Source organism: Nansenia antarctica (genome assembly GCF_963989245.1).
Source record: "Nansenia antarctica genome assembly, chromosome: 10".
In the NCBI taxonomy this organism is placed as follows: domain Eukaryota; kingdom Metazoa; phylum Chordata; class Actinopteri; order Argentiniformes; family Microstomatidae; genus Nansenia; species Nansenia antarctica.
In genome coordinates this window covers 26865697-26878731 of record NC_137680.1, presented here as the reverse complement: position 1 = coordinate 26878731, position 13035 = coordinate 26865697, and the positions used below count along the sequence as shown (strand labels likewise).

Below are 13035 nucleotides of genomic sequence, written 5' to 3'. Positions count from 1 at the left end.
AACTAATGCATGTTTTAACTAATGCATGTTTTAACTAAGGCATGTTTTAACTAATGCATGTTTTAACTAATGCATGTTTTAACTAAGGCATGTTTTAACTAATGCATGTTTTAACTAATGCATGTTTTAACTAAGGCATGTTTTAACTAATGCATGTTTTGGCGCAGGACATCAGCTGCTGTCTGTTGATAGGACTGCATGGTGGAGGAGGCCGGTGTGTCTGTTCTGCTTCTGTCAGTCAGTCTTTATATGGCTGTTGTCGGAATCCTTGGCATGTAAAAAAAAAAGTGGTGTGTGAGAGAGAGAGAGAAAGAGTGTGTGTGTGAGAGAGAAAGTGTGTGTTTGTGAGTGAGTATGTGAGAGAAAGAGAAAGACAGAGTGTGTGTGACTGTGAGACAAAAAGAGAGAGACAGTGTGTCTGTGTGTGTGTCTGTGTGTGTGAGTGAGTATGTGAGAGAAAGGGGTCTGGAGGGGGTCTATGGTTGTGAGGGGGTGGCAGGGGGGGTCTATGGTTGTGAGGGGGGGGCCAGGGGGGGTCTATGGTTGTGAGGGGGGGCAGGGGGGGTCTATGGTTGTGAGGGGGGGGCAGGGGGGGTCTATGGTTGTGAGGGGGGGGCCAGGGGGGGTCTATGGTTGTGAGGGGGGGGCAGGGGGGGTCTATGGTTGTGAGGGGGGGGCAGGGGGGGTCTATGGGGGGGCAGGGGGGGTCTATGGTTGTGAGGGGGGGGCCAGGGGGGGTCTATGGTTGTGAGGGGGGGGCAGGGGGGTCTATGGTTGTGAGGGGGGGCCAGGGGGGGTCTATGGTTGTGAGGGGGGGGGCAGGGGGGTCTATGGTTGTGAGGGGGGGGGGGGGGCAGGGGGGTCTATGGTTGTGAGGGGGGGGCAGGGGGGGTCTATGGTTGTGAGGGGGGGGCAGGGGGGGTCTATGGTTGTGAGGGGGGGCCAGGGGGGGTCTATGGTTGTGAGGGGGGGGGCAGGGGGGTCTATGGTTGTGAGGGGGGGGCAGGGGGGGTCTATGGTTGTGAGGGGGGGGCCAGGGGGGGTCTATGGTTGTGAGGGGGGGGCAGGGGGGGTCTATGGTTGTGAGGGGGGGGCAGGGGGGGTCTATGGGGGGGCAGGGGGGGTCTATGGTTGTGAGGGGGGGGCCAGGGGGGGTCTATGGTTGTGAGGGGGGGGCAGGGGGGTCTATGGTTGTGAGGGGGGGCCAGGGGGGGTCTATGGTTGTGAGGGGGGGGGCAGGGGGGTCTATGGTTGTGAGGGGGGGGGGGGGCAGGGGGGTCTATGGTTGTGAGGGGGGGGCAGGGGGGGTCTATGGTTGTGAGGGGGGGGCAGGGGGGGTCTATGGTTGTGAGGGGGGGCCAGGGGGGGTCTATGGTTGTGAGGGGGGGGCAGGGGGGTCTATGGTTGTGAGGGGGGGGCAGGGGGGGTCTATGGTTGTGAGGGGGGGGCAGGGGGGGTCTATGGTTGTGAGGGGGGGCCAGGGGGGGTCTATGGTTGTGAGGGGGGGGGCAGGGGGGTCTATGGTTGTGAGGGGGGTCCAGGGGGGGTCTATGGTTGTGAGGGGGGGCCAGGGGGGTCTATGGTTGTGAGGGGGGTCCAGGGGGGGTCTATGGTTGTGAGGGGGGGGCCAGCAGGGGGGCTGACACCACGAGCACGCCCTCAGGGGACACGGCGGAGGTCAGGGCCAGGGGGTCGACGCCCTCCGGGATCCTGAAGCGCCTGTTGAACTGCCTGGTCATCAGCCCTGCACCGTCCTACACACACACATTTGAAATGCTTTATTTATGTCCACATAAATACAAAGTGCATTAAGGACATAAACACTATCAGTTCATTTAAGTTTGTGACTGTGCAGCAACCTTCGTACACATACACATAATATTAACACAGAGGATGTCACACACACACACACACACACACACACAGGTAGATACACACACATACACACACAGGTAGATACACACACACACACACACACACAGGTAGATACACACACACACAGGTAGATACACACACCACACATACAGGTAGATGCACACACACAGGTAGATACACACACACACAGGTATACACACACACACACAGGTAGATACACACAAGTAGATACACACACACACACACAGTTATGGAATGGAACCGAGAGGGACATCTTAAACCGAGAGAGACGTCTTAAAAGTGAACACACACAACCAGACAGATCTACTTCAGTAGGCCACAGAGGTCTGACTAGAACATAGAGATAAAATTCTCCTCCATCATCATCCTCCTCCTCCTCCTCCTCCTCCTCATCACCATCACCATCAATTAATTAATTAAACCATCACCATCCTCCTCCTCATCATCATCATCACCATCACCATCCTCCTCATCATCACCATCCTCCTCCTCATCATCACCACCATCACCATCCTCCTCCTCATCATCACCATCCTCCTCCTCATCACCATCACCATCACTATCACCATCTCCATCCACTGACCTTCTTCTTCTCCTCGTGCCTGCCCTGCACCTCCACAAAGTCCCCTGTCACCTTCACCATCAGCTCCTCAGGGTTGAAGTGCTTCACGTCCACCCGGACCAGAAACCCACTGTGGTCGCAGTTCACCTGAAAAGACACAGGAGCACATGAATGAACCAATGATCTTTATTGTCATTGTACGTGTTCAAAGAAATTGAAGAGCAAACCCTAGGTGCTAACAAACAAAACACAGTCCTAAGAAAATAAAAAAAACAAGAATGAGACATAAATAGGGGGATCATATACCTAAAAGTAATCGGTAGGAATCTGAGTATGTATCTATTATGTACACTTATATACAGTACTTATATACACGAAATGGCCTATTCACAGGGGGGTATAATGACAGGGGGGTGTTAGCATGTAAGATTGACAGAGTATTAGATTATAGTCAGATTGACACGAGTATTAGATTACCATTAGCCCAAGATCTCCCTATTGTGTCTGTGATTTGTCTTTGTGTGTTTGTCTGTGATGTATGTGTGTCTGTGTCTGTGTGTTTGTCTGTGATGTATGTGTCTGTGTGTTTGTCTTTGTCTGTGATGCATGTGTGTCTGTGTTTGTAAATGTGACATTGTCCCCCAATGCTGCTGTCTTGGACCAGGTCTCTCATGAAAAATAGGTTGTTTGAGATTTACAAATGTAAAGTGCATTACAAATAAAATGTATTATTATTATTTCTTATCATTTGTTGCATCTCACTGAGACTAAACTTGACATTTAAAAATGCTGTCATTCAACTCTCACAGAAAATACTGATCAACCTCAGTGTACTAAAGGCAGTGGTAACTTTATATATATATGGCACTTAGCTGCATACATAGCCTACATTGTTCATTATACATGGTGGTCCCAGCGGGAAACGAACCCACAACCTAAGCGTTGTTAGCGCCATGTTCTACCACCAGTTAATGACAGAACTTCATGAGTTTCAGTTTCATAAGATCGCAGCATAATCGGGACATTCCCACAATGTCTCAGACGCAGACAGTAACGGTAATGACATCCTACCTGTGCGGAGCCCGTCTGCTTGGCGCCCGGGAAGAGAATCTCCGGTGTCCAAGTGTACTGGCCAAACGTCCCGTTCAACCGGGGGAGGAGAGGCGGCAGGATCCTCTCCCATGGAATACCGCCGGACGGAAGGGTCGGTGACAGGTAGAAGTCCATTTCTCAACTGAAGAAAAAATAATAATATATTATTAGTATTAGTATTATTATTATTATTATTATTATTATTATTATTATTATTATTATTATTATTATATGTGATCAATCTATTGATATTTAATTGGACCGGCTGATTTTCAGACAAAGAGGGAAACATTTGTTGAATAAATAAAACGACATTTGTTGAATAAATAAAACGAGAGTCCAATAACATCTACGAATGATTAGTTTATAGCCTTGCCTATATGCTTGGATAAAAGATAAAAGATAAAAGATAAAACATGTATAATCTATAAATATTCGGCAGCAAATTAACCTGTTCCTCTGTTGATGTCTTCGCTCAGGAAAAATAAACCCCAGAATAGTGTGAATAACAGCCTCAGGAGCGACGGGTTTTATAGTTGACTTTTCAGATGGTTTGCGGTAAAGAGTGAATCAGCCTGACCCGGACGACTAAAGACCTTTTCTCGGCGCCGTGTTGGAAGAGGTCCCGGTGTAATATCCCGAATTCTGCGCTCCCACGTCTCACTTACCGTTATTCGATGCCGGTGGCGGGTCCCTGTCTGTCTGCCAATAGGAGAGATGGATGGCCGTGACTCTGTCCTCGTCTCCTTGTGGAAGTGTCTCTTTTAAGGTCTGTATTTATGACTCCGCTGTTACATAATAGAGTCGAGAACTATTCGCGTTGTCGGGCACCTTCAAATGCTTTTGGGGATTAATGACCAATTATCCCCCCGGGGAATTATGCTTTTGTTTGTAGTCTTCTGATGATCTATGATCAAAGCCTGTCCATAATAAGATCATAAGCCAATCATAGGCTATAAAAACAAGTTGTCACCGCTACGAGAATGTCACTTATGTCAACGAGCGCATTCTCAACACATATTGTGATCTATTCACTTGTTATATTCCAAATTCACTCTCATTTCATTTAACAGCGTCTCTAAGGGGAAACCGATCCTTTCCGGAATTGTTGTCTAAAAATATGTCCAAGGGTGCCCCCTGTCCCCCCTCCCCCTGTCCCCCCGGGGTGACAGAGAGACAGACAGACAGTCACAGCAGAAGGGACAGTGGAGTCTCACGTGCCAGCGCACGTGTCATAACAATAGTGTTCTCATCTTTTTCAATTAACCGTATTAGGCGGGTTTCCGTGACACTATTGGTGGGCGTGTTCGTGGTCACCAGTCCTGGTCCCTGATAGGCCAGTCGAGCCCCGCGTCTGCCAGCAACAGTTGCAGCTGTCTGCTGTCTGTTGTGTGTATCCGTTCACCACACAGAGGAGGACAGGACAGGGCCCCGTTCCACTAAGGTAGATTATCCTCCCCCAGGTCTGTTATTGTGGAACACTTTTGGCAGGGGCGGACTGGGATAGCAAAAACGACCCTGGACTTTCTACCACCAGTCCGCTACTGGGCCTAGACATAAACATCCCATGGAACTCCTGTGGAATTGTTTCCATCTTTTGTTGTTGTTGTTGTTTGTGAAAGGCAGGAGACCTCTTTTCAATATAGTCTGAATAACAGTCATTAGTTCTGGATTTTTTTAATGTTCTATTATTCTTGTTGTTATTGTTGTTTTAACCTTGAATTATAGGGTTACCCTCAGAGAGCTATTTGCAGAGACTGAGACAATTCAAAAGGGATTTCGATGTTTCCAAAGCAAAGCACTGTTTCTCTCCGACATTCTTGTCATCCTTCTGCTAGGCCTGCGTGGATTATGACTCCTAATCCGTTGTTGGATGTGGCTCAAGCTTGTAGATGGCTGGACATAATCAGCTATAATAACGGAATGTCATTAACATACACCAGGGGGGTATTTCCATCAACATCACTGAAGGAAAATCCAGGTTTATTTTGATACGTCTCGCAAGATTTATACAAATATGCCATATTAGGCCTATATAAATATAGCTAGATTTTTTTTAAATGAGTGAATCTCAAAGGATTGATCAAAATAAGCCTGGATTGTCCTATAGCGACATTGATGCAATACCCCCCTGCACACACCAGAGACCACATTACATGGACATCAAATAGAAACCTGGGGGGTATTCCATCACAGTCGCTAAAGGAAAATACAGGCTTATTTTTTGCTAAATCTCGCGAGAGTTATCGAAAAACAAGCCTTGATTTTCCTTTAGCGTCATTGATGTAATCCACCCCCCCCTCCACCCCCGGACATCGGAAAGGAAAGTTGGTGCCGTGGTCTGTGTCCAATCAAAAGACTGTGAGATGAGCTGCTGGCTGGAGACAGAGGGGAAAGAACTCTAGAAACTTCTAGAAGAGAGAGATGAACACATCCTTCATTCGCGCTGGCAGCTCTCTCTGAAACACGGTGTCCTGGAAGGGAATGGGGGGGGGGGACTTCCCCCTGCGACCTTCCAACATGAGGTCGTCATGATAGAACGGAGTGTTCTGACATTAGCCTCAATGTCATATACTGCAGGCTTCCAGCATATATAGGGATATAGGGAGTCATATTGATAGAGAGTCATATTGATAGGGAGTCATATAGGGAGTCATATTGATAGGGAGTCATATAGGGAGTAATATTGATAGGGAGTCATATATGGAGTCATATTGATAGGGAGTCATATAGGGAGTCATATTGATATGGAGTCATATAGGGAGTCATATTGATATGGAGTCATATTGATAGGGAGTCATATAGGGAGTCATATTGATAGGGAGTCATATTGATAGGGAGTCATATAGGGAGTCATATTGATAGGGAGTCATATTGATAGGGAGTCATATATGGAGTCATATTGATAGGGAGTCATATAGGGAGTCATATTGATAGGGAGTCATCTTGATAGGGAGTCATATAGGGAGTCATATTGATAGGGAGTCATATTGATAGGGAGTCATCTTGATAGGGAGTCATACTGATAGGGAGTCATACTGATAGGGAGTCATATTGATAGGGAGTCATACAGATAGGGAGTCATATTGATAGGGAGTCATACAGATAGGGAGTCATATTGATAGGGAGTCATATTGATAAGGAATAATCTTGATAGGGAGTCATGTTGATAGGGAGTCATCTTGATAGGGAGTCATATTGATAAGGAGTCATATTGATAGGGAGTCATACAGATAGGGAGTCATATTGATAGAGAGTCATATTGATAGGGAGTCATATAGGGAATCATATTGATAGGGAGTCATATAGGGAGTCATATTGATAGGGGGTCATATAGGGAGTAATATTGATAGGGAGTCATATTGATAGGGAGTCATATTGATAGGGAGTCATACTGATAGGGGGTCATATTGATAGGGAGTCATGTTGATAGGGAGTCATGTTGATAGGGAGTCATATTGATAGGGAGTCATGTTGATAGGGAGTCATGTTGATAGGGAGTCATATTGATAGGGAGTCATGTTGATAGGGAGTCATACAGATAGGGAGTCATACAGATAGGGAGTCATATAGGGAGTCATATTGATTGATTTCATTTTGGGAAACAGAATCACATGTAAAGCACAGAGGATAACACAAGACAGTGTAGGTAACACTTATTACCACTGTGGTCCAGATTATTCAAATCATATATTACTGTTATCTATGTTTATGTACATAAATGTTTATGTTTATTTCATTATGTTTAGTTGGGGACTGCCGATGAACATCAGCTGGGGGGCAAGCATCACATTTCACTGTCTGGTGTTGTTTGATTTCTGTGTCTTCACTGCACACTGCCGCGTTAAAATAAACAACTGCTACTTTTAGTCCTTTACATGACAGACACTCAAACCTGTTCAACACCGTACAGTCTGATACACACACACACATAACTCTCATACTGTATATATACACACACACATAACTCTCATACACACACACACACATAACTCTCATACACACACACATAACTCTCATACACAAACACACACACACACACACACACATATATATACCCACACACACACAGTACATAACTCTCATACATACACACACACACACACGGTACATATCTCTCAGACATACACACACACACACACACACACGGTACATATCTCTCATACATACACACACTACATACAGTAACTCTCATACATACACACACACACACGGTACATAACTCTCATACACACACACACACGCACGCACACACACACAGTGCATAACTCTCATACATACACACACACGCACCTCACTACAAACACACCAGTACCACGTGGCCCCATCCTCACACACGTCTGTGTGTCTCAGCTGAGCTGCAGCATGATGACCGTGTGTGTGTGTGTGTGGGGGGGGGTGACTTATGAAACCCTAGAAGACTCCCTGGCCAGCAAGGTGTCCTCTTCCAGGACCGCCGGCGTCTCTCTGTCTGCCTCTCTGTCTGTCTGTCTGCTTGTCTGTCCACCTGTCTGCCTTCCTGTCTGTCTGCTTGTCTGTCCACCTGTCTGCCTTCCTGTCTGTCTGTCTGCTTGTCTGTCCACCTGTCTGCCTTCCTGTCTGTCCACCTGTCTGCCTTCCTGTCTGTCTGCTTGTCTGTCCACCTGTCTGCCTTCCTGTCTGTCTGTCTGCTTGTCTGTCCACCTTCCTGTCTGTCCACCCGTCTGCCTATCTGTCTGTCCACCCGTCTGCCTTCCTGTCTGTCTGTCTGCTTGTCTGTCCACCTGTCTGCCTTCCTGTCTGTCTGCTTGTCTGTCCACCTGTCTGCCTTCCTGTCTGTCCACCCGTCTGCCTATCTGTCTGTCTACCTGCCAACATGTCTGTCTGCCTCTCTGTCCACCTGTCTGCCTATCTGTATGTCTACCTGCCAACATGTCTGTCTGCCTCTCTGTCTGTCCACCTGTCTGCCTATCTGTCTGTCTACCTGCCAACATGTCTGTCTGCCTCTCTGTCTGTCTGTCCACCTGTCTGCCTATCTGTCTGTCTACCTGCCAACATGTCTGTCTGTCTACCTGTCTGCCTATCTGTCTGTCTCTCTGTCTGTCCACCTGTCTGCCTACCTGCCAACATGTCTGTCTGTCTACATCTGTCAGTCTGTCTACCTGTCTGCTTATCTGTCTGCCTGCCTATCTGTCTGTCTACCTGCCGACATGTCTGTCTGTCTGTCTACCTACCGACATGTCTGTCTGTCTACCTGTCTGTTTTTTTAAATTTGTTGTCTTCTTTTTAGATGGTACAGTGACGAGTGAAGGGGGGGCAGGGTAGTGTGTGTGTGTGTGTGTGTGTGGGGGGGGGGGCAGGGTAGAGTGGGGAGGGTAAAGGGGGGGGCAGGGTAGTGTGTGTGTGTGGGGGGGGGGGGCAGGGTAGAGTGGGGAGGGTAAAGGGGGGGGCAGGGTGTGTGTGTGGCGGGGGGGGGGGGCATCAGCACGTGGGGATTGGGTTTCATAATAGGCGCCTAAGAGCTTTGCCGGCGGCATTCAAAAGACTCACACTGCAGTCACACAGTGATATAACACCCGACCACGTGGGTCTGGCTCCAGCTGCAGGAGGACAGGCCAGACTGTGGCATTACCTGGTACATTGTTATCTGGGCGGTCATGGAGATTATATATATATGTAGAGATTGAAATGACAAACACCTCCACTAGCCAACACACAAAGCCAACTGGATATTGTTATCCAAAAGCAGCACACCCTGCTGAGTTCTCAACGTTTTATTAAAGCAAACAATAAAGGCATACACTTCCCATGTCATTTAAAAAGTTTGTACATGTGCCATTAACTCGTACATACATACACAAGTAAAAAAAAAAATTGTGAGAGAGAGAAAAAAAGAAAAGTATATAACCTTACAAAGTTACTCAAACATTGTGAAATGTCCGTTCTACCAGAGGGGAGGGGGGTGGGGTGGGGGGGTATTGTGGGGATGTGCAGTGTTTTTAATTCCTCCGTTCAGGAGATAACCATGATTAATAATCATCAGAATCAACAACACACTCGGTCTATGTTAAATCGGTCAAATTTAGCGTTCACACCGTCCCACCCTTGGTCTAGTGAGTTCTAGTTCTCTACAGTTCTACGTTGGATAATGCTTTGGTCTGCATGAGTGGACCCTCAGTGAAATATTAGGCCTAATTCCAAATCAACTCCTAGCCCCCCTCCCCCTACTCCCTAACCCCTCCTATAGATCCGAGAGGATCGGATAGGTGGAAGCAATACGGCGACATCACCGCCCAGCCAATCAGAGGGCCAAGGCGAAGCTGCTGCCATATTGCTTACGGGAGGAACCTAGGGAGGTAGACAGAGGGGGGGAAGGGGGGTCTAGGAGTTGGGTATGGGGGCGCAGCAGCATCAGTGGACTGGGAAGAAGGCAGTTCCCCGTCTCCTGTCTCCCGTCTCCCGGTCCTGTGTGTGTCTCAGGGGATGCCCAGGGGGATGGTGAAGGAGAGGTAGTCACCCACTTCTCCCCACTGGGCTCTGAAGTGCTGGAAGATGGTGATCCAGGTGGTGAGCACCGTCACCCACAGCAGCAGGCCCAGCCCCGACCGCTTCACATCTGGCAGGGCGGAGGAGGCGTGAGTGGGTTCAGTCATCAGTCAAAGTTAGACATTTTCTCTGGCAAGCTGAAGTTGCTTTTGTTATTACCCATTTGAACTATTATAACAGTGTCCTATCTGGTCTTCTGAAGAAAGCTATTGGCCAACTGCAATTAGTCCAAAATGCAGCAGCCAGAGTTTTAACCAAAACAAGCAGGCGAGCTCATATAACTCAAATTTTAGAGACTCTACACTGGCTTCCTGTTAAGTTCAGAATAGATTTCAAGATCCTTCTGCTTGTTTATAAAGCTCTCACTGGCACAGCAGCACCAGAACATCTGAAATACCTTTTGCTATCAGCCCAATAGAGCTCTCAGGTCTTCCGACGCTGTTTTCTCTGTGTACCACATGTACAAAAGAAGAGATTTGGTGAGGCTGCATTCTCATTTTATGCACCCAAATTGTGGAATGCACAATTTAATATTGCCTTTAAATGACTAAATAATTATATTATAATTATGTAATGATTGGAGCACTTTGAGCTAAAACGTTTGCAGGAAAAGCGCTATACAAATAAAAAGTTATTATTATTATTATTATACTTCATACTCATCATCATCATACTCGCATATTATATATAATATAATATATCACTTGTGTATTATTATACCTTATTATACCTTCACAAGTGACACAAGGCTGATTTGTTGAAATGGTAACACAATACTCTCACACAGTTTACGATTTGGCTCTGGATGATGTAAACAAACCGACCCCTCCCTCCCACACACACGTGCGCACGCACGCACACACACACACACACACACACACACACACACACACACACACACACACACTCACATGTTTTGATCTGGGTTTGTTCATTGTATGCTTCCTTCACGAAGGCCTCTTTGAAGAACCACACCACATTCACCAGCCACAAGAACGGAAGAAACGCAAACCCCGCTGAAAAATAAAACACAAGTATGAGACGGTTACAACATGATTCACCTTTTACAGGTTGAACTGACACACACACACACACACACACACCCAGGGGGTTTGTGAAGTTCACCCTGTATCATATCATACAGTTTCCACATTCTACTAGAGACTATATGCATAGGAGACAGAAATGCCCCATTCACACAGTCCACTTGTCATCTAGACACGGTATCATGGAGTGTGTGTGGCTGTGTACTTGGTGGTGCAGTCCTGCCCACCCACCCACTTACCTAGATAGTATTTCCTGCATAGGCTGAGCTTCTCCTCGTTGGGAAGACGTTCCAGATTCATGATGCTCTCCTGTTAGTCCCTCCTCCTCCTCCTCCTCCGAGACCTGGCAGTTGTAAAACGTTGCATGATTAGTAGGTCGGTCTACTAAGGGGATTGCATCTCGAGGAAACATATCTCTAGGTAATTAATTATACTTGTACTTTTCTACTTGACATCATGACACTAGTTGACCAATCCTCAATCATTGCTGCCTGTGAAACTAGCGCCCCCTATCGATGTGAGAAGGAACACCAGTCTGGTCAACTTGTGACCGCATCACATGGGACAGCAGACAGACGGTATAAAAAAATTACTAAATCAAAGGCGACATGCTCAACAACATTGACCGAATCATTTTGTAAACTAACACAATATCTTGACATAAATGCAGTAGCTAAACGGGTGTCGACGAAAGCACCGCCAGAGAGGCGTGAAACTGCGCAGTTAATCTGTCCTAGTTTTGGCAACAACGGCAGATTTCCCACATTTAATTAGCACAATATAACAAAGGACAGTATTGTCCAGATTTGCCGAGCATTTTACCTGTTTCCTAGAAATGATAAGACGACAAACAGATACAGATCGGTTGATAATCTAGTGTTAAAGTGTTAAAACATCAACACAAAAGACCATTACGACTTGTTCCGCCTTCCTGCTGGGGATGTGACGTTCACACTATACCGCCGTGCATCTTGGGTGATGACGTTTTAGCAGCACTGTGCTACACTTTCTTTTTTTTTCGTATGAAATTACATATTATTGCTGACAGTGTTGAGTCTCAAAATCTCCGAGAAAAATATGTGTAAGTATAACCTTTGAAGAAAAAAAAGAAGTTCCTAACAATGATCTAACTTGGACAAGCCTATAATGAATCCATTTCTAAACGTTAAGCCCTGTGAACAAGCCATTAAAACGATATCATCTTCATATCAAGAGAATTGAACAGACAATTATAATAATAGACTGCAACTCCCACGGGGATCTCAGGTGTGGCCTTCGGAGATTCGACAGAACAATAAATAGATTCTGTGTAAAACCACAAAACACACACGCACACACACACACACACACACACACACACACACACACACACACACAGACACACGCGCACACACACACACACACGCACGCACGCACGCACGCACGCACGCACGCACACACACACACACACACACACACACACACACACACACACACACACACACACACACACACACACACACACGCACACACGCACACACAGGTAAGGAGCGCCCACCCAGGGGGGGGGTGGGGTGTAGTTCGTCAGATGAGGAGGACGCAGTGTTCAGCCAGTCCAGCCAGGCAGCGCTCAGTAGATGGCCATTCACAAAATGTGTAAAGGTTTTTTTTTCTTAGAAAGGAGGCTGGGCTTTGTAGTTTAATAATCAAATGTAGTAAACACGTTGAATCGGGCAAGGGGAGGCAGGCAGTTCCTCTGTGTGTGAGACGGGAACGGTGCACATGACTTGTATTTTACACGTATCTCGCATGACAGAAAGTTTAGTTTATCTTAGACTATTTTAGACTAGTTTTAGTTTTAGACAATGTCGTTTTTAGTTTAGTTTTTAGACTATGTAGGCCAGGTTTTGTATTGTATTTGTTTGTGATGGATGT

General features: G+C 46.7%; 2 protein-coding genes across 2 annotated transcripts; both read right to left on the bottom strand.

Moving 5' to 3' along the window:
- Nucleotides 1-1607: 1607 nt before the first annotated feature.
- Nucleotides 1608-3685, bottom strand: hspb6 (heat shock protein, alpha-crystallin-related, b6; the record flags this gene model as incomplete). The annotated part of the gene is made up of 3 exons (XM_080541141.1): nucleotides 1608-1754; nucleotides 2480-2605; nucleotides 3530-3685. The coding sequence occupies 3 exons, from the start codon at nucleotides 3683-3685 to the stop codon at nucleotides 1608-1610; spliced, it is 429 nt and encodes a 142-aa protein (XP_080397267.1).
- Nucleotides 3686-9329: 5644 nt separating this feature from the next.
- Nucleotides 9330-12053, bottom strand: psenen (presenilin enhancer, gamma-secretase subunit). Its single transcript, XM_080539978.1, has 4 exons — nucleotides 11944-12053; nucleotides 11361-11464; nucleotides 10987-11091; nucleotides 9330-10145 (listed from the first exon to the last, which is right to left on the bottom strand). The coding sequence occupies exons 2-4, from the start codon at nucleotides 11419-11421 to the stop codon at nucleotides 10006-10008; spliced, it is 306 nt and encodes a 101-aa protein (XP_080396104.1). The 5' UTR covers nucleotides 11422-11464; nucleotides 11944-12053; the 3' UTR covers nucleotides 9330-10005.
- Between the last annotated feature and the right edge of the window lie 982 nt (nucleotides 12054-13035).

Bases quoted from the DNA above. Each gene is read 5' to 3' on its own strand.
- psenen (XM_080539978.1), bottom strand. From the start codon at position 11,421: ATGAATCTGGAACGTCTTCCCAACGAGGAGAAGCTCAGCCTATGCAGG. The intron at 11,092-11,360 runs GTAAGTGGGTGG...TTTATTTTTCAG, and splicing joins ATGCAGGAAATACTATCTAG to CGGGGTTTGCGTTTCTTCCG. The intron at 10,146-10,986 runs GTGAGTGTGTGT...CCGCCCTGCCAG, and splicing joins ACAAACCCAGATCAAAACAT to ATGTGAAGCGGTCGGGGCTG.